Source organism: Nyctibius grandis, chromosome 7, assembly GCF_013368605.1.
Source record: "Nyctibius grandis isolate bNycGra1 chromosome 7, bNycGra1.pri, whole genome shotgun sequence".
Classification (NCBI taxonomy): domain Eukaryota; kingdom Metazoa; phylum Chordata; class Aves; order Nyctibiiformes; family Nyctibiidae; genus Nyctibius; species Nyctibius grandis.
This window is the reverse complement of record NC_090664.1, coordinates 41429914-41452099: the sequence shown is the minus strand read 5'-3', so window position 1 is coordinate 41452099 and position 22186 is coordinate 41429914. Positions and strand designations below refer to the sequence as shown.

General features: G+C 41.6%; 1 protein-coding gene across 1 annotated transcript in view; it reads left to right on the top strand.

Moving 5' to 3' along the window:
* ODAD2 (outer dynein arm docking complex subunit 2) overlaps positions 1-16265 on the top strand; it is an 85321-nt gene extending 69056 nt beyond the window's left edge. Inside the window, exon 16 of the mRNA XM_068405620.1 lies at positions 16152-16265. Within this exon, the coding sequence (XP_068261721.1) occupies positions 16152-16265 (114 nt within the window). The remainder of the gene's footprint in view (positions 1-16151) is intronic.
* Positions 16266-22186: the final 5921 nt, after the last annotated feature.

The following is a 22186-nucleotide window of genomic DNA, read 5'->3' as shown; positions in this document are numbered from 1 at the left end:
TTGCAGCCAACTGTGCAGAAGGAATCATTAAAAAAAAATTTAAATAGACATTTTTGAAGCTTAAAAATGCACAAACAAAGTATGTTAACTCAAAATATATGCTGCTCCGTTTAATGGAAAAGATTGCTACTGGCTAAGTCTGCCAGCTTCAATAGGTGTGCCAAAAAGCCAAGGAATCTGGCAGAGTCCATAGATAGCAGTTCCATCTTTCATCTATATTTCTTTTCTGTATTTATCTTGCTTTAGAAAATGCAGAGAATGTCTTTTCCTTCCGACTTGGCACTATTTCCAAACCACAGAAATACACAGAGCGGCTTCTTGCAATTGTTTAGTTCCCTGTACCAGTCTTATCCTTGTGACTATGTGAAATGTATCTTTCTAATTTGGCAATAATAAGAAGGAAGAATATTAAAATATTTTTTGTTATGGAATAATATCTTAGCTAAATTGTCAGATATTAAAATTAGTTTTCTTAATTGAGAGATACTGGACTTAATGTACAAGAGAAGAATGCCAGGTAATTATTTTTGGCATTCAGCTGATCAAAAATAGTTTCCTTGTATGTAAGGAGCTATTCAAAGAAGCTGAACATAAGAAATACCAAGAACAATATACATACATATATATACACATGTATGTGTAAATAGAGGCTGAATGGTCACTCTGGAGTCCTTAATGCACCAAATTATGCATTAATTATTGCAATCTGTGAAGACTTCTTTTTTTCGCTTATTCCTGTAGAATCAATCACTCAGTTCAAATTGGCTTCAAGCCCTAGTCATTGTCATCTCTTTCATGTCGCCATTTCAAAGGGAACTCTGTGGTAATATGGCACATCTTATTGCTGTCACTTTTTCAAGGTAAAGATGCTAAGGAAAAGTCCATTTGTAATGCGCAGATTATGGGGATAGGCTCCAGTGTTAATGGTCCTGGTCAGTGTTCTGTACTTTGGCATAAAGCTTAAAGACCTGACGAGGCTGCCAGGGGGCAGGAGGCTGGTGAGAATTCTGTCCTGACTTGAGTGAGGGCAGGGTCAGGCTATGAATCGCTGAAGCAATTATGATTATATAACAATCAATTGTATGTAAAAGCTAAAATGTATCTTCTCCTGGACTATGAGTGAAAGTCCATACATTCCATTTTATCGGAAATTTTATTTTATTTAATTTTGCATCTGTCTTCAAGGATGATAACTGGCTGTATTTACCAGCTGCTAATCAGTACAGGATTTCTTGCAACAGTTTATGGTAATTTTTAATCTTTGGAAGTTTTGAAGAAAAAAATAATGTTAAAGAATATTGGTCAGTATTGCTAGTTAATTACCAAAGGAGTCCGATAAACTGCAAATTATACATTATCTTCAGATCTGGGGAAACTGGAAAGCTAGACAGAAAGTGAATTTAGGTTGTATCTAGTCTACTCATTGTATTTGTGTAGAAGATAAAGATAAAAATAATAAAAAAAAACCTCTCTATGACATAGGATTGAGAAAGCAGGCACTCAATAAAGGTGCTCCATACTGCCATACAGATATGACAGTTCCAAATACTGGATTCAGGCTAAGGTACACAAATTAGGGCTTTGTGGCAATATGGAAAGATTACAAATCTCCAGAAGGTATTTAGAACACATAAAATCAAAATTGTTCTCTGGAGGTCCTGTCCTTCACCAATTCTTGCCTATTGCTGACCTTGACCACGGGTGTGTGGGATGAATCCAGGTTTATTTGCTCTTTTTATCTTTGTACATTGTATCTGTGCAATCTGCACAAATCCAACAGTCATTAGACTGGGTTAGCTCCTTTGCAGAACTCCAGAGAGATCATTGCTGTGCTCTAGAGGCAATCTTTAAAAGTAACTTCCACTCTGTGCTCATCGTTGCTTTAATTTTTTTCTGATATCATGCATTTAATCCTCTGATATCATACATTTAAATCCACAGATATGAATGAATATGTGAGCTATACACGGACCTTTGCCCATGAACAGCTCCAGCTCATTTCTTGCTTCATCACATTGAGTTTCATATTTGTATGAATAAAGCTGAGCTGTGTTCACACCATCTATATATTTATTTATGCTGTGTTCTAATTAAACATTTGCTAGTACATTTACTAGTCTAAAAACAGACTGTAACTTGAACAATGCCACTCATCTTCCAGTTTATGTAAATGTATGTGCTGTTGCCACGCACACATCTAAAAACATGAGATTATAGATCAGTCTTCTTGCATGCCACAAAAAAAAAAAAACCAGCTTTAAAATACCCTGGCTCATTGCTTGAAATAAATGTATTGTATGGATCTACAGTGAGAACATCCTGCTTTTATCCCCAGACTTTGATCATATGTAGGCAGAGAGACAGATACTTAGACTGTTGGACCTAAAGCTATATTAACTTTAGAGATCAAAATCAGTACTTGGAATTGAATACAGAAGAGAGTTTTAGGGCAGTTCACGCATACATAGGTCTACAGATCTAATATACTTTTAAAATACTAGTGCAGTCAGATTTTGCACCCCGTTCTCAGGATAAGATGCAACTTGAGATAAACATTGCGAAATTTGTCACTAGTCTGGAAACTGTGGTGTCTCTTTGCTGCAGTTCAATGTCTTCAAAGACAGACTAGTTATAGTGCACTTCAGGAATATCGGACAAACTAGAGAAAACAAACGCACCATGTTTTCAGGATATTGCTGAGAAGTCAGGCAGAACCCTTCAGTATGTGAGGGTTAATGGACATCTTAAACCTCCTTTTTTTTCCTCTGACTTGATTCTGGTAGTTTATTTGCAACTGCCCCCTCTTAACTTTCATATAATCTTCATATAACTCCCAGAGATAGACAGACAAAGTGACAGTATTCATATTGATAGCAATGTTGACACATTTGGAAAACCAAAACTGAATTAGTAATTCTTTCTCAATTTCCTATACAACCTCCTCAGTAATATTTGGGAATGAAAGGCAAGGTAAAAGTTACGCTCCTGTAAAATGAAAAAGAAAGCAAAGTGTGAAAAAGCAGGTAAGTATGGAAAAGGAGCAGGAAATACAAAGAAAGATTGATCAGACTGGCAGTAATATAAGGGAAGGATAGTCCCCAACATGGTGCTGAGTCAAACTAAATTATGAAAGGAAAGGAACATCCATGACATAAGTTTACTGTTTTGAATGTCCATTACCTGTAGTAAGTCAGCAGGCTTCTCTTTTAATGAAATGAATTTCCAGTGAATTGAAAAATTTCTTTTAAATGTCACTCTGTTGAGATTATGAAAAAGTTCTTTATTCTCTCTATCCCACCAAAAGCCTTTTATATGTTAATCTTCTCCTGAAAACTACAATGAAATAAAAATAAAATAGAGAAAGTGATTCAAATAAAAATATGCTATAAGACCCTGGGCTTCATCACTTCTGGATTATCAGATCTGCCTATTGCTTTTTGTGGGATGGATTTCATATCCCATAAGACTCTCTGTACATTGGAATGTTCATGATGATTGAATTCTTTCTTAATAATGCACCAAACTTCTTACAGCTGAATGTAGATTCAAACTATCTGCCTTTAAGAACTCCAATTGGTTACATATAATGGTATCTTTTAAACAAAGATTCGAAATAATTTTTATTACTCGTTTTTAGCTACATTACCTTTGCATGGTATGTTTATATTTAGTTAGACTCATATATGAAATTGTTGGAAATATCCCTCTGAAGTCCTTTAAGTAACAACCTGAGATGGAAAAACCTTTAAACTTAATGTATTTTAAAGTGGTGTGCAAGTTTACAGTTTTTAAACTATTCTACATTTCACCATTTAGCATTTTGTTCACTTCTCCTTGTCACTGATATTCAGAGTTGTCTGCCCATTTATTATGTCTTTGCACATAAGGGGGCCATCCTTCTCTAAATAATTATACAAGAAATAGACAGTTAATACAGGTGAGGTGGAGAGAATTGTAGGGTTTATTCATATTTTGTAGATATATAAAATCTTGCAACTATGTATGTGTACTTAAAGTGTGTACCATATTATAATTCCCTTTAGGCATTCAGGTTGTATGCATTTCTCCAAAGTGATGCAATGCAACATTTAACCTTACTGGAGAGGATGAGAACTATATTATTTTGCATTTTATTACTGTGTGCTCAAGAAGATTTATTTTCAAGAGTGCTATCCCCATTGTAGTAGGCACAATTCAGATCGGTTGGAGAAATACGGTCCTTGTCCCAAATACCTTTCGGTTTAGTTGCAATACAGGAGGTGATTAAACAAAATAAATAGACAAAAAGGGACAGATAGCTGATAGGAAAAACAAAAAATTAAGCTGTACCCAGAAGGATTTTAAACTTCAAATCTATCATAGTGTAAAATCACTTGAAGTTCACTGAAGCTGTGTATTCTAAAGAAATTGTAAACATCTCATGGTAGGGTACCAGTAATCAGATGTTCAGAATACTTCACTGAATCTGTCAAACTCTGTTCTTCTTTCTCCCTTGTTTCTGACCATTTTGTGGGATTCAGCTTACCAACAGCTGTTTTGTTACAGGCAGTCACATAGGAAAAAGTAACAGCTTGCAGAGGACAAGTCACCTGTCATAAGTCCTCAGACAGGTCAAATGGTTAGTATCTGGAAGAGCACCACAAACTGTAGACAAGTTTGTTCTCATCCTAATATGTCCTGCACCTGTTTGCAGAAAGTGCAGAGGTTTGCCTGCTCCTGTACTCTGTCGCTGTTTTTTTGAGGGAGGAAGGGAAAGATGAGAAAGAAAAGACAGCTCCCGGCCAGCCTGCTGACCGCCACCACGTTCAGGTGTACCTTAGCCCAAGCTGCATCCTTTGGACCTCGTCATCCCCCCAGCCATGCTTGAGTGACTCCCAAAATTTGGTATTTTTTTTCCATGGCTGCCAGGATGGAGATGTGTTTCACAGGAGAAAGACAAGACAGGAATAAGAGGAAGGGAAAAGAAGCCAGGTGCAATCTTCCTAAGATTTCTCCCACCACAGCCAGAGATCTTCAGTTCCCACCTCTTTACATTCAAAATGAGTGAACTAGGCTACACCAGGGCTGCTCTGACTTCAGTCCCGGCGAGGAGAGACCTTATACAAGAGGGAGCCAGCACAGTAGGTGTCTGCCCTGCCCATCTTTTGCCTTTACTGGCATTTCTTGATACTGGATTTTGTATGTCTGCTAGCTCAGGGTGTTCCCTGGCACACAGGACTTTATGTCTGAAATCTATTCTCTTTGTGCCACCTGAGAAAAACAAAACTAACAGAAAACACTGCAGAACTTATACGAGCATCTTCGTCTTAGGAGGCCGTGCATGGTACATGTTGTCCTACCCTTGCACTCAGCTGAAAGAGGAAATCAGGAAATTTTAGCTTAGAAACAGTGACAGCTTAACCTTCATTATGTTTTGATTGTGGAGTATGTTTTATTATTTATAATTTAATTTTATGAGAAGTATTTTCATAGGAATATGTGTAACATAACACTCAAACTAGGTACTTTAATATTTTCCAGTGTGCAATATGGTGTTGAAAGTTAGCAAAATGCTGGCTGGATCTAGACTGATTCTTTCTTGGATAAGGTTCTACCATATGCTTTTATTTAAACTATTTTTTTCTTTTAGGTTAGATTTATAAAAAGCACGTGAAAAATGTCTTTTTTGGAAAAGAAGTGTTACGCAATTAGAAAATCACAGTGCTAGAAATTTAGCATCCTTTAGGAAATTTTGCATGTAAAAGAAGTCACATACTAAATCTAATTTAAAAAAAAAAATGGCAAGTCCTACCACCAACTGGAAATGCTATGTCAATCTACAAGATGTCATCACCAGCACAGCAGCTAGAAGCAGCAGTTGTATTGAAGTAAATATCTTTAGTTCCAGGAACGTTAAGCTCTATGGGAACTCTGACTAGATTCCCAGTGTAGATATGAATCTTGTTGAAGGAGTTTGTCCATATTTCCTTCTGATTAGAAAAAAATCAAATAACATTTGTTTTACAGGGCAGAAAACCTAAAGAAGCCAGAAGAAAAAAGGGCATTAAATATTCTTTTTATAGTTATTCCTTATTCATTGTTTGCATTCATGTTCACAGGACACCAGAGTATCGAACAGGCTGATCTTTTATCTGTTTTATATGAGCCAGGGAACGTCTTTCCAGCAGTATTGCTCTACACTTTCCACTGTTTTGGAAAACTTCTTGTAGAAACATCACATGACTAACCCCTTATTTAAAGATTAATACATGCAAAACTCTATTCTTTCTGAAATCGCCACTTCCTATGTTTCCTACTTCCCCCCTCTGAGCCTGGAAGCTGCAATGACTGTGACCAAAGGAAACTGAGTACTTATAAATTGTTGTACCCATACATAGAGCATCACTAACATCTGAGATTTTGTCAGATTATTTACTGTTGCAAAACTTGTCTACACTTTTTCTGCTTTAAAACCTCCTTGAGCTACGTCTTTTGTAGAGATGAAAAATTCTAGAAAGACATCTCCATAGAAAAGAGAATTACTAGCCCATTTTTATTACTGTCTTACTCATCCAGGGATCAATACCCATTTTGAAATGTCATTTTTACAGCTTCTTATGTTAATGCTTATGTTATCTCGTTGGAAATCATCATTTTTCAATTGGTTATTTTGTGATATTTTAAGAAAGCTGTGCTTTCAGAGAGTGGAAGGTGGCATCATTCATGATGCATGAATATCCAAGAAAATATTATGGCTTACCCCCTTACCTCTGCCCTGAGGAACAAAAGACTTCCCATTTTTGTTACATCTTTGGTATGCCAGAAAGTGTAAGGCCCAACAATGAGAGTCTGCAAAGCATGTCTTCCAAGTAACAATTCCTCCTCCCAGTCTGGGACACTACAGACTGGTCAGCCTCACACTGGTCTCTGGGGAAATTATGAAGGGAGTCCTCTTGGAACACATTTCTAGGCACAAGATGGAGAAGACGATTTGGAACAGTCAACATAGATTTACCAAAGGTAAACCTGATTGCCCTCTGTGTCTAAGTTCGTAGACCAGAGGAGAGCAGTGGATGTGGTTTTCAACACTGTTTCCCACAGCGTACTTCTGTCCAAGTTAGGATGTATTATATTCTAGATGTGTAAACAACCAAATGGATTAAAAATGGTTGGATGATCCAGCTCAGAGGGTAGTAGTTAATGGGTTGTACTCTACCTGGAGGCTGGTGACAAGGGCAGTGCCAAAGGGCTCTCTCCGTTGGGGCCTCTCCCATTTAACGTTTGTCAGTGACCTGGGGAAGGAAATGGACTAGCTTACTCATAAAGTTTGTGATGACACCAAATCACCAGTTGGGGCAGGGGGAACAGTTTCACAGAATCACAGAATCACAGAATCAACCAGGTTGGAAGAGACCTCAGGGATCAGCGAGTCCAACCGTTGCCCTGACACCACCCTGTCAACTAGACCATGGCACTAAGTGCCATGTCCAGTCTTTTCTTAAACACATCCAGAGATGGTGACTCCACCACCTCCCTGGGCAGCCCATTCCAATGTCTAATAACCCTTTCTGTAAAGAAATTCTTCCTGATGTCCAACCTGAACCTCCCCTGGCGAAGCTTGAGGCTGTGTCCTCTTGTCCTATCGCTAGTTGCCCGGGAGAAGAGGCCAACTCCCACTTCACTACAACCTCCCTTCAGGTAGTTGTAGACTGCAATAAGGTCACCTCGGAGCCTCCTCTTCTCCAGGCTAAACAACCCCAGCTCCCTCAGCCGTTCCTCATAGGTCAGACCCTCCAGACCCTTCACCAGCTTGGTCGCCCTCCTCTGGACTCGCTCCAACACCTCAACATCTTTCTTGAAGTGCGGGGCCCAGAACTGGACACAGTACTCAAGATGCGGCCTCACCAGTGCTGAGTACAGAGGGACGATCACTTCCCTAGACCGGCTGGCTACACTATTCCTAATAGAGGCCAGGATGCCGTTGGCCTTCTTGGCCACCTGGGCACACTGCTGGCTCATGTTTAGCCGGCTGTCGATCAGCACCCCCAGGTCTCTTTCCACCGGGCCGCTTTCTAACCACTCTTCCCCCAGCCTGTAGAGCTGCATGGGGTTGTTGTGGCCGAAGTGTAAGACCCGGCACTTGTTCTTGTTGAACCTCATGCCGTTGGTCTCGGCCCATCTATCTAACCTCTCCAAATCCCTCTGTAGGGCCTTCCTACCTTCCAGCAGATCGACACTGCCACCCAGCTTGGTGTCATCTGCAAATTTACTGAGGGTGCACTCAATTCCTACGTCTAGATCATCTGTAAAGATATTGAACAGCAGCGGCCCCAGAACTGAGCCCCGGGGAACACCGCTAGTGACTGGCCGCCAGCTGGACTTTGCCCCATTCACCACCACTCTCTGGGCTCGGCCATCCAGCCAGTTTTTAACCCATTTAAGAGTCCACCCATCCAAGCCCCGGGCAGCCATTTTGTCCAGGAGGATGCTGTGGGAGACAGTGTCAAATGCCTTACTGAAGTCTAGATAGACTACATCCACAGCCCTGCCCTCATCTACTAAGCGGGTCACTTTGTCATAGAAGGAGACCAGGTTGGTCGAGCAGGACCTGCCTTTCATGAATCCATGTTGGCTGGCCCCGATGCCTCGATTGTCCTGCATGTGCCGTGTAATGGCACTCAGGATGATCTGTTCCATCACCTTGCCTGGCACCGAGGTCAGGCTGACAGGCCTATAGTTCCCTGGATCGTCCTTCTGACCCTTCTTGTAGATGGGCGTTACATTTGCTAATTTCCAGTCAGCTGGAACTTCTCCAGTTAACCAGGACTGCCGGTAGATAATCGGGAGTGGTTTGGCAAGTTCATTTGCCAGTTCCTTCATTACTCTGGGGTGAATCCCATCCGGGCCCGTAGCCTTGTGGGTGTCCAACTGTCACAGCAGGTCACTAACCGTCTCCTCCTGGATCCTGGGAGGTTCACACAGCCCCCCATCCCTAACTTCAGGCTCTGGGGGCCGAGTCTCCTGAGAACAACCGGTCTTGACATTAAAGACCGAGCAAAGAAGGCATTGAGCACCTCTGCCTTTTCCTCATCCCCTGACACTACACTACCCTCCTCATTCAGCAAGTGGTGGAGGCTCTCCTTGACCCTCCTTTTGCTGTTGATGTATTTGTAAAAGCTTTTTTTGTTGTCTTTGACTGTAGCAGCCAAATCAAGCTCTAATTGAGCTTTGGCCCTTCTAGTCTTCTCCCTACGCGACCTGGCCACATCCCTATAGACCTCCCAAGTTACCCGACCCTTCTTCCAGAGCAAGTAGGCTCTCTTTTTTTCCTTAAGTTCTAGTCTAAGTTCCCTGTTTAACGGCCGGTCTTTTTCCCCAACGGCTTGCCTTCCTACAGACTGGGACAGCCTGCTCCTGAATATTTAACAATTCCCTTTTGAAGCATGTCCAGCCTTCCTGGACTCCTTTGCCCTCCAGGACCGATTCCCAAGGGACTCGGTCCACCAGCCTCTTAAACAGGCTAAAGTCAGCCCGCCGGAAATCTAAGGCAGAAGTTCTACTCTTGCCCCTCCTTACTTCCCCCACTATCGAAAACTCTTAACATTTCATGGTCGCTACTCCCAAGACGGCCACCGACCCTCACATCTCCCACTAGTCCTTCTCTGTTCACAAACAACAGGTCAAGCAGGGCCCCTCCTCTAGTGGGCTCATTTACCACTTGCATGAGGAAGTTGTCCTCCACACATTCGAGAAACCTCCTAGATTGCTTCCTCTCTGCCATGTTGTATTTCCAGCAGACATCCGGCAAGTTGAAGTCGCCCACGAGTACAAGGGCTGGCGACCGGGCAGCTTCTGACAGCCGCTTGTAAAACGCCTTGTCCGCCTGCTCATCCTGGTTGGGTGGTCTATAACAGACTCCCACCATAATGTCAGCCCTGCCGACCTTCCCCCTGATCTTCACCCATAAACATTCAACCTTGTCATCCTCACCATCTTCCTCAATTTCAACACAGTCCAAGCACTCCCTAACATATAGCGCTACCCCACCGCCTCTCCTGCTTCGCCTGTCCCTCTTAAAGAGCTTATAGCCATCTATAGTTGCACTCCAGTCATGAGAGTCATCCCACCATGTTTCTGTGATGGCAACCACATCATAACCTTCCTGCTGTACAGTGGCCTCTAGCTCTTCCTGTTTGTTGCCCATACTGCGTGCACTGGTGTAAACACACTTCAGCTGGGCTAGCGGCCTTGCCCCCGACACAGGCCTGTCACCCCTAGGTTCATTTGTGGCTGCCCTGGTCTTATCCCCCTCCCCCATCGAACCTAGTTTAAAGACCTCTTGATCAGCCCTGCCAACTTCTGGGCCATAACCCTTTTCCCCTTCTGATTCAGCTGTTCCCCATCCGGCATAAGCAGGCCCTGTGTCATGAAAGCCGCCCCGTGGTCAACAAACCCAAAATCCCACCTACGGTACCAGTCTCTTAGCCACATATTAATCTGTTGTACTTTCATAGTCTTTTCCCTATTTTCACCAAATACGAAAGGAATTGAAGAGTATATCACCTGTGCACCTACCCCCTTTACCAAACGCCCCAGGGCCCTGAAGTCCCTTTTGATAGCCCTGGGACTTCTCTCTTCAATCTCATCCCTACCCACCTGGAATACTAATAGTGGGTAGTAGTCAGAGGGCCTCACCAGTTGAGGAATCCTCCTGGCAACATCCCTTACCCGTGCCCCAGGGAGGCAGCAGACTTCCCTGTGAGTCGGGTCTGGCCTGCATATGGGGCCCTCTGTTCCCCTTAGCAGGGAGTCACCTATAACAATTACTTTTCTTTTCTCCTTTTTGGAGCTGGTTGCAACCCTCTTGGTTGCTTCTGTTTACGTAACCTTACGTAGAAGGTCTTTCACCTAGATTTGTGTCTTCCTGACACTCAGGAAGACGCTCAGGCTCCAGCACCTCATACCTATTCTGCAGGGGGACGTGGGGAGGGGAGGAAGGTTGGGATGGGATTCGCCTGCCACCCAGAGCAGGGACCTGCCTCCATTCCCCCCCATCCCCTAGGTCTCCTCCTGCTCCTTGTGGAGGAGGAAGAGGATCCTCCGCTACCCGGGGAGCATTAGGCCCATCCGTTTTCCCCAGGACAGGCAGGGAACAGCACTGCCCGCCATCCTCTTCCTGGGATGCTCTTGTACTCCTTAACCTTTCCACCTCCTCCTTGAGCTGGGCCACCAAGGAGATCAGGTCGTTGACCTGTTCGCACCTCACACAGGTGAGGTCTCCGTTACCCTCGAGTGCCAGGGCCAGGCTCTGGCACTCCCTGCAGCCTGCCACCTGCACCTCCGCATGCTTCCGCAGCAGGTCCGTTTGGGTTGCCATGTCTTTTCTGGCACCCGCAAGGGACTTAGGGCCCCGCCGAGTGGAAACCATACCTGCCTGCCCGCCTACCCTGCTCGCCGCCCTGCCTGCGAGAACTGCCGCGCAAACTGCCACGCCCCTGGGGCTGTGCCCTCCCCCGCCCCCGGACACCCACAGTCACTGCTGACTCACACAGTCACTGCTGACTCCCCCTCTCCCCTCTGGGCAGGGACTAGTCCCTGTCCTCCCAGAGGCTCTTTATCACCCGATCACAGGGGGTGGTGCTACACCCCCTCCTCTCCTGATTTGTTGCCGGGAACTTCCGGGTCCAGGCGGGTCTCGGGCTGCTGCTCGGCGGGGCCCGGAGCACGGAAACCGCACGGAAACTGCTCGCCCGAGGTTTCGATACAGTCGAGGGAGGGGCTGCCATTCAGAGCTACCTAGGCAGGTCTGGAGCTGGCCAACAGGAACGTTGTGAAATTCAGCAAGGACAAATGCAAAGTCCTGCACCTGAGAAGGACTTGCACTTGCAATGATAGAGGCTAGGGATTGACTGGCCGACGACCAGTTTTACGAAAAAGGGCATAGACATTTTGGTAGAGAACAAGCAGAACATTAGCCAGCAGTGTGTCCTGACAGCAAAGAAGACAATACTGGGCTGTATGAGCAGGAGCACAGCCAGGAGATTGAGGGAAGTTATTGTTCCTCTTAGTACTCATTAGACCACACCTAGGATACTGTACCCAGCTTTGGCCATCCAGTATGGGAAAGACATGGATAAACTATAATATGTTCAACAGAGGACCACCAGGATGGTTGAGAGCTGGAGCACTTGCCCTGTGAGGAGAAACTAAGGAAACTGGGCTTTTTCAGCCTGGAGAAGAGAGAGCTTCAAGCAGACTTAATAGCAGCCTTCCAGTACCTACAAGGAGGTCAGTCATCAAAAAGATGGAGATAGGCTTTTCACAGTGATGCATGGCAAGAGGGTGAGAGAAAACAGGTGTAAACTGGAAGAAGACTGACTGAATGTAGGGAGAACCTTTTTCGCTATGAGGACAGTCAACCAGTGCAATAGGTTGCCCAAAGAGGTTGTGCCATCTCCATCACTGAAGGTTTTCAAGATCAGGCTGGATAAAACCCTGAGCAACTTGGTCTAACCTTGTAGCTGACTCTGCTTTGAGCATGACATTGGACTAGAGACCTCCTGAGATCCCTGCCATTCAGAATTATTCCATGATTGTGCAATCCTAATATAGTATCACGCTTCTGTGCTATTTTAAAGCTGGGATAGTAATAGCTAAATCTTCTTAATTGTTCTGAATATTTAAATGATTTGGCTGTGCATTGCTCTTACTTTTGGAACCCAGAAATGCTACATATGCTCTGTATGTATTCCAAACAGCTTGTATTTGTGCTTATTTGCTGGTATGACGTGCTAACTGTGCAGAAAATTTTGGACTCTCGCCTTAGAATATAGATACCTGCCAACACAAAATGAAGGCTACATAGTGCTGCAAATGCTTTCTCTGTCTACGGAAAGTGCCTCTTATGTGCCAGAAAGGAGCATTTATACCACATGCTTTTTTACTGCTTCTCACATCTGTTAACATTTACATGTGCCAGAAAACAATACCTGAACAGTAAAGGGAAGGGATACATGAAGTTCAAGGGCATTGTATCAAGAAAAAGGACATGTTATATTGCACTAGTGCATTGGAATAGAAAAAGATTTCTTGGACTTGTCAAATATATCTAATATGTGGATATGGTCTGTGTATACTATCTATGAATACGTTTCCATACCTGAATTGGATGACCCAAATTGCCAGTAAATTGAAGTGAACCCATGAAAGGGTCAAGGAGTGGCAGTCAGGAAGTGAAAGAATTATAACTTTCTTGGTACACACAAAAAGAATAAAATTTTATTTCATTTAAGACAGGATTTATAAGAAAGTCTTCAAATTTAGATTCCTAAATATGGAATTAACTACTTATATTGAAATATTTTGCATTCTCGATAATCTTCAGCTGCCTTTTTGTTAGCGCAAAAGGAGTAGGTTGACTGACAAATGTTGCTGTATATCCTCAGTCCTCAGAGGCAGCTACTGTATTAGACTGTGTTTCCAAGAATATTTCTTTGAAGTCATGTTGTGAAAATCCTGAGACACAGTGTAGTACGGGGTTTTGTATGACGTGGCAGTTCTTATGGATGTTACCACTGGCAAGTGATTTAGAAGAACAACGAATTAGAAAGGAACTGATCCTTAATCTCCAAAACTCAGAAGGAAGAAAAATCAGTATTTGATACCTTTATAAAAATTGCTATTTGCATTGGTTGCATTCATGCTACTAATTCTTTACACATCTGTTTGGGTACTTTTAACCAGTGTCATGTAGTAGGCTGTTCTTTGATACCTAACCCTGATTTTCCAAAATGCACCTCTAATAAAGAGCACTCTAAATAAGAGTAGGAGTTCCCCTCCTACTACTATTGTTATTGCTTAATATTGAGCTCTGCATGGAAAGTGATAGAAAAAATACCTATTTTCTTAAGTTTTCTAAGCCTAGAAGGAAGTGTTGGCTAAAAGAAATAAATAACCTTGAATTGAGTCCTGCCTAACATGTAGTCGTAATAAAGGCAAAGGTCTATTTTTGCTTTTTGCTATATTTCTACTAGATAATGTATCTCTAAAACATTATTTTTTGTGTTGAACTTCTGCTTTTACAAACTGGTAACAAGTCTTATGCTGAAATTATTATGGAAGTTTGAGTTCCACACTCGCTACGCTGAAAAAGCCTTCTACTAGGTCTGTGAAGATGCAGTGAATAATCACATAAGACATATAGTCTCCTTGCCCCCAAATTTGAAACTTATGGCTTTACCAAAACCACCATATGAATGGCATGTGCGTACATATTTTTGGTTTTGAGTCAGGGATATGAAGGATCTATACCAGTTTTCCTCTGTAAGTTATATAAGTAAGTTGTGAGGCACCCAAAGAAACACTTTATAGTTTAAGCTGATGAGAAATCAGCTGGTGGAAAATAGCAAGGAAGGAAGATCTCTATCCAGCAATATTTCTTAAGAAAAAAAAAAAGTTAAGCATCTGATAAGACTTGCATTCTGGCCTTTGTGCTTTGTAGAGCAGCTTTGTCACTACACAGAGATGTGCTGCATGGTCTTCCTGACAGTTGAAGTCAGTGGTGAAACTTCCACTGACTTCTCTGGTTGCTGCCCCTGGCCCAACATTTGCATGCAAATAAAGTATAAAAATATAAAGCTTTCTCATATTATTTCTTTTCATGTCATTTTAACTCTGGCATATCCCTTTAGGAGTGTTCACGCTTTAAGAATTCTTATCTAGCTATTTGTACATAGACGTCTGATTACATTAATGGAAATTATAGGAAGAATTTCTAGAAGAAATTATCATTGATGCTTCATTTACATAATACTCCTTTAGACATAATTCAGGCCCAATGCAGGCACCCTTACAAGTTACATGTAGGGGTCAAAGAGAGAAAGGTGACTGGCGAGATGCTTGTTTTGTACATTTGGCTTACACAAATACTGCCTCAAGTATAAAATGCTTTGATCTCTCTCAGCAAATGCCATATGTGTGCAGCTGTGGCCCATGCCTCATGATTGCTGGAAGGTTAGAAAAAGGTAGCATACGAATTTGATGTCTGCATTCAATTTATGCTTTTATACTTAGCAGTTCATAATTTTGTGTAATATTTTAGCTGTATGAAAAATATGCACCGGAGTTGAGTGATAACAGATTTCTCTGTGGTTTGACTCAACATTGTTTGGGTGAACACAGACTCCTAAGTATTGCAGACTGAAAATATAGGTTTTAATTAGAGCTGTCTGAGCTTCAAAATACCTGAACGCACATTAAGCTTGGCAGATTTTCAGAAATCTGAGGATTGCATGGAGCTGATTTAAGCTAAGCAAGAGTCTTCTGTTTTCTAGCATATATTGCAGTTGCAGTTGCATCACTGACTTGCAACACACTGAGGAAGTGCGATCCAAAACCATTATTAATGGTTTTCTGATATGTAAAAATGTTTTATCTTGAAGCCCTATCTTACATCATACTTGTGTTGAACAATACCTTACTCCAAGGGAATTTTCACTGAAAAAAATTGAATGACTTCCAAAAGATCTACTCCACATGACTGAAAAGCTGAATCAGCTCCAAAAGTTTGGTGCCTTTTTTGATCTTTTGTTTTCTACTTTTACATGCAAATGTTTAAGCATGATAGGCCCAGATCTGTATCCCTCAAGCAGTTTAACGTGAGTGGTTTGCTGTGACAATAAAGAAACCTGCTGCAGTCAATGGGACACGAGGGTCCATTCACATGGATCGAGTTTCATGATCAAGGCCAAAAAAAAAAAAAAATGTATGGCTTTGTTTATTAAAAATCTTGAGCATGTACAAATATACTAGTGTACCTGGGGGAAACCATGATTTCCATGAAAGTATATGCAATTTCTACTTACAAGAAAAAATCCAAGTCACAACCAATAGACTGGTATGATACAATAAATGGAAAATCAGGCATGAAAATATGAAATTACAGGTACAAATATGATAAAATATGAAGCGTGCTCCATGTGTACGTTAATACATATAGGTATACGAAAGTATAAATATATAGGTATATGTACATATGAGTGTTAATGTGATTTTTAGTATTTTATTTATTATGTGTGTAAGATCATGCAGTTGTTCTAGATATGATTTGGATATTATTTAAATAATAGCATACTTTTTTTTCTTATGCTGTTTCTCTTTTGTATTTTTGCTAGCTCCTACTGGCTATGGTAGGCTCCACAGATGAAACTCTGCAGGAGGCAGCAGCTGGTTGCATAGCAAACATTCGCAGATTGGCTCTAGCAACAGAAAAAGCAAAGTATGGTTGATGCTTTAGCAGCTTTTACCAACGCACTTGTTTTGCAATACAGCTACATTTAAATACCTGATTACTCCTTCTAGCATCTGTATTTCATAGCAGAGCTCATTTATAAGAGAATAATTTAATAACAAAAAAAATCTGCGGAAAATTTTGTTTGTTTTTTCATTATTGGTTTGTCACGCCTGGGTTTTTAAAACACTCACACCTAGTTTTGTGTGTCTTTTAGTATTACGTCTTTCAAACACTATCAGTTAAATTACGTCAAAGACTTTTTCTGCAATTAATATGCTTGTATTTGAAATTCATTGTAGATATAAATGGTTTTGCATATCTGTGACATTATAATAAATTTTCCTTCACTGCGTGTGTGGTTGTGCAGTGATTTATGAATGTCTTGAACAATTCCCTTCGTGCTAAACTTGTCCAATCATCCTGTCATTATGGTTTTGCCTGTTTGATCACTTGAAATCCGCAGGAGAGGACAAAATACAGATACAGCAGTCTCATATCTGGTGTTACATAAGGACTGCAAACAGCTGTAGCAGTAGACATCAGTCCCAATTTCCTGTTTCTACCAAAATCAAACAAAATAGTGCTTAATTTTATAAGTAGCTGGTGAAATATATTTTAATTATCATGTGTTTAACTCAAATTTACATTTACCAGCTGTAAATGAAAAGTGGAGAATTACACTTACGTCTACACATTATCTTATTGTGGTTTATTGTTTTTAAATTGAGGACAACATTGTATTGATGTAGTTACTTTATTCTTCTGCATAAAATTATATTCAGAATTAGAGCTGCTTTCAATAACCACATAAACAATGACTGATATTAGAGATTACAGACCCACTGTATGTACCATGCTCAACAGATAATACTAAAGCATTTCCTTGAGAGCGGTGATGTCTTAATTACAAGCACAGACTGCTGACAAAACTGAAAAAACCCAAATGTGTAAATAACTTGTGTTTGTCACTCACTTCTGAATGATTTTTTTTTACTGCCCTTAATAATTAACAATTTTCTTGTTTTGGAAGCAGTTTGTAATTTCATCATTTTTCTTCTAACTAGCATGGCTACTCAAGGCAACTAATTTTACTGATAACAGAAGCTTCTAAGGAAGACATAATGCAAATCCAAATCTTTATTTTTGTTTTCTCTGAAGCAGATGCAAAGGCTCATTCAAAATTTCATTTTAGGATGATGCAATTCTGAAAAAGGAGGATTGCATTTGGCCCTTAGGGAGTGTGTAGAGAGTATTTTAAAGGAAACAAACTATGGACAAGTGCTGACAGTGTGGAGGTCAAAATATTAATCCAAGTAGTATTTTTTGATCAATGCAAACACCAACATAGTCATGAGGTTGTCAAAATTTCTATCAGCAACCAAGCAAATACTGTTTTAGGTATTTTCCAGCTCTGCCCCATAGGCCTGGTATGTTTTTTTGAAAAAAATATATCCATGTTATTATACTGATGCCACAGCTGTACTAGTATCATATGCTTCATCACTATACCCAAAAATACTTCTAAAATAAATGCTAGTTGCCAAATTCATTTGGAAGAGGAAAGGCTTGATTTTTGATTTGTGTCTTTTCTGTGAGAGAAGCTGTAGATACAAATAGTTTATCAGTCTTGCTTATGAAAAATACTTAAAATGGTGGCTTATTTTTCTAACTGTTGGGGGGAAAAAAACTCCCTGACAAAAACTGTTGTCTTTAACATGACCTCTCAAGGCACTCTTCACCATTTAGCATGGATTTCAAATGGAATAAGTATTACAGTAGACTTAATTTTATGATACAGGTGTCATGTTCCTGACAATGAAATGGCCTCAGCTTGCCACTCTCACTCACGCTAGTAGCCCTTATGCCTCTGCGTAGTTGATCTGAAGTCTTTATTTTGAGGCCTCGGACAGTTACTCCCAGACTTAAGCTGGCTTGTTTGTGCTGTTTTCTTTTCCTTCACCATGCCTGCAACTTTTAACTTCTGTAGAAGGAGAAGAAATGTTGAAATTGATACAGATCGCCACACAGGCAAAGAAGGCCAATGGCATCCTGGGGTGTATTAGAAGGGCTGTGGTTAGTAGGTCAAGAGAGGTTCTCCTCCCTCTCTACTCTGCCCTGGTGAGGCTGCACCTGGAACATTGTGTCCAGTTCTGGGCCCCTCAGTTCAAGGACAGGGAACTGCTAGAGAGAGTCCAGCGCAGAGCCACGAAGATGATTAAGGGAGTGGAACATCTCCCTTATGAGGAGAGGCTGAGGGAGCTGGGTCTCTTTAGCTTAGAGAAGAGGAGACTGAGGGGTGACCTCATTAATGTTTATAAATATGTAAAGGGCAAGTGTCATGAGGATGGAGCCAGGCTCTTCTCAGTGACATCCCTTGACAGGACAAGGGGCAATGGGTGCAAGCTGGAACACAGGAGGTTCCGCATAAATATGAGGAAAAACTTCTTTACGGTGAGGGTGACCGAACACTGGAACAGGCTGCCCAGAGAGGTTGTGGAGTCTCCTTCTCTGGAGATATTCAAAACCCGCCTGGACGCATTCCTGTGTGATATGGTCTAGGTAATCCTGCTCCGGCAGGGGGATTGGACTAGATGATCTTTCGAGGTCCCTTCTAATCCCTAACATTCTGTGATTCTGTGATTCTGTGAAAACTGGTGGATTCCATGTAATTAATACAAAGAGATTTAGTTGTAGGAAAATGCATAAATGAATGTGATCCCTGGCCTCTCTGCGTGGTGCAGTACAGCGCGTATGTTTGAAAAGCTTCCACTTTCTCCACAGGGCTGTGTTGAGTTTCACAGCACTTGCAGCCCTCTGAAAAGGGATCCTCACAAAGCTGGGCCCCACTTGCCGCTCACACACCCCTCCTGGCAGCGCCCGCCAGCCTGTTCAAACCCTGGCACCGACTCAGGCAGCCGGAGCCCCCCGGGCCCGGCATTCCCACCCCTTGTAGCCAGGCATGGGCCAGCTCCCGCTCCTGTGACTGGAAGGGAAATACCTTCACTCCTTTCTCTTTCCACCAGCTGCTACTTGTCCACATAAACCTGTAGCCTCTTAGGAAATATGGTTACACTGAGCACTGGAGCTCAATATTATATTCAGTGCAGAGCAATTTGATGTACAAATTCAATATAGAGTCTTATTTTAGTTGCTAAAATGAAGTGACTTAAAAAGGGGGATCAGGCTCTGTCTTGTTCATTTGCCATCGCCTGATCAGTTGCTCCCTCCTTGCTTTCTCCATGCGATTCCTGTATTTTCACAGTCTTGTAGTAAGGTTTTTTCCAGTTTATTTAGATTGATGTTACCCGTCAGCAGTATCCATCACTTGTCACAATGTTGGGAGCCAGCTCCCGGCTCTGCGCGGAGCACCGTGCTCCAACTTACAGCCATAAATCCAACCCTGCTCTTCACCAGCTTCTCATTTTCAGCTTCATTCCTCATTTTCATTAAAATGTCAGAAAACTTAGAGGCCAAGCAGGAAAAGTTGTCATGGGAAAGTGTTGCTTTGACTATGGAAATACTATAGTTGATGAGAAAAAAGGCAAGAGAAGAAATCTTTCACCTTTATGCAATTATTTCTGGAACCTTAAAGGCCTACCACATCTTTCAGTCTACTCGTCTGTCAGCAGCAAGATAGCTTTTCTTCTACCATTCTGTGACTTTATGATTTATTGCTTGGTGACAGTTAACCATTATCAATAATTTAATTGTCCCAGAATATTCAAACTACACATTTGAATTTGGAATTTATGTTCATTTCCTCTTAATGTTCATGCTAATGACAAGTGCATGTGTTCTGACACAATATTGTCTCCAAGTTGTTAGGGAAATATAAACTTCACGGCCTGGGTGCAAAGGATCTGTGATATATTAGGGGCTTTGTTATTCTACTCCGTCACCGAAACTTTTCTTTGGCGAGTGAGTGAGCTTGAGATTCAGGGGGCTGTCTTGAGAATTGACTCACTAATTTGCTTTAGGCTAACTGATCGCTTTATGTGAAAGCACGGTACCTCTTTCATTCTGTGTCTCCTAAAATGAGTCGAATGAGCTGTTGACACTGGGTGTCAGATGTGACTCATCCCCGGAGGCTGAATGAGATAATATGTTAGTTTAAGAATTTCATCTCATAATAAATTAAATGGTTGTTCCTTGCACATTTCCACCAAACTAATCTTTGTTCTACACGTGACAGCAGGATGACTGCGATGGAAACATGTAAGATGTTTCTTCAGCAGTGGTATTCAAGTTTCCATGTAGGCTGTTTGCAGAGCTTATTTCCAGAGTGAGAAGCTAACTGCTCCCCACTGTAAATTGTGTTTTTTTCTCTTCTTTAGCCACTTAAGCTTTGCCACACACTGCTCAGGACCCAGAACAACAGAAGGAAGCAACGCTGCATCTTGGCCACTCCTCAATTCAGACAACCTAATCTGCTGCTGTTCGGTGACCTGGCACGTGCCAGGACCAGCATGTCTATAGCCACAGCCATTGCAGTGGGAAGTCACATTGCACCGTTTCTGAAGGAATTACTTTTATCAATTATTGTTCCCTCTCCTGCTTAAACAGAGATGTTTCTTAATGCTCAGTATTTTGCTGCTTTGGCTATTGAAGCCAGCCAAAAGCCATTCATTTTCATGAACCTTTTCCTTGAGTGCAATTTTACATTGTAACATGTGCTTTTCATCTGCTTGCCTAGTTATCAGTTCAGTAATACTCAGGACTTGCTGGGAAGAATTTCCATGGACAGCATCACCGCGGCTTATGTTTATCCTCTTGACTTGTTTCTGTGCTATCTGCCAGACACCTTTCAGTTGGCAAGTTCCTCTCTCTTTTCCAGTTGTCATTGGCAAGTTATGTGTTTTATCCTAGTCTACACGGAGTGTGGTACCTTTCATCTGCTTGATCTTCTACAACTGTAATCAATTCTACTTTGAACACAAATGTTTTCTTTCTGAAAGGTTCATAAACCCATGTAAGGAAGCTTTGACTTTGGCTACTAAATTATATGACATGGCCTAATCCTATCACCTTTGCAGTTTCTCCAGTGACACAAAACCATCTTCATTAATTTAATGTGTTTTCTTCCATCACTTGGGAATCCTGACATGGTGACAAGATAGTAGTTGGCCGGTCAAAACCTTTGCTTGTTGTCATTTTGAGTGTGTATTGGAGAAAGGCCGGAAGAATGACATTATACTAATGCTGAACCATGAAACAATAGGTGATAAACCAGCAGTTTTCCGTCAACTCCCCGTTGTGCCAGGATCTTGGAGTGCCTTTAAAGCTTCTCCACTCATCATTAGGTGAGAATCTGCCTAGGAGCTTTGGGGGTGGGCAAAATTGTTTATTACAATCTTTGTGGTAAGGTTTTGCCCAGCCATGCTGTGACACACTCCACTTCTCCAAGGGACTTGGTGAATGCAGGAGAGCAACACAGGGAACCTGTGATTCAGTGGGTGCCTCTGGCAGCAGAATTTTACTCCAATGGCTGAGCCTTGAACTGCACCTTGTAATACCCAGATTAAATAACTAGGGAGTTGTGTATTGCTTCTGAAAAAAAAAAAGGCTTTAATAAAAACAGTAATTAAAAAGTTACAGATGCTGATAAAATTAAAAACATATGATATGGAATTGAAATGATTTAGTGTTGAAAAATGTTGGTTGATTCAGTAGTAGTTAAATTTCCAAATAACTTGTCTTGAACAAGCAAATAGTTTTAAGCATTTGGCTACGTGTCTTCTTTTAAAAAAATACGAACACAGATCATGTTGCTGGTTCCCTCTACCACAGACTGGTAAAGGCTGCGCTATAAAATTAATGCAGTAAACTGCTCATCTTTCCAGTTGCTGCATTCTCTTCTCCAGTTGACAGCCTTTTGGGGCCTCCTTGGCTCTTCAGCAAAAAGCACCAAGTGCAGTT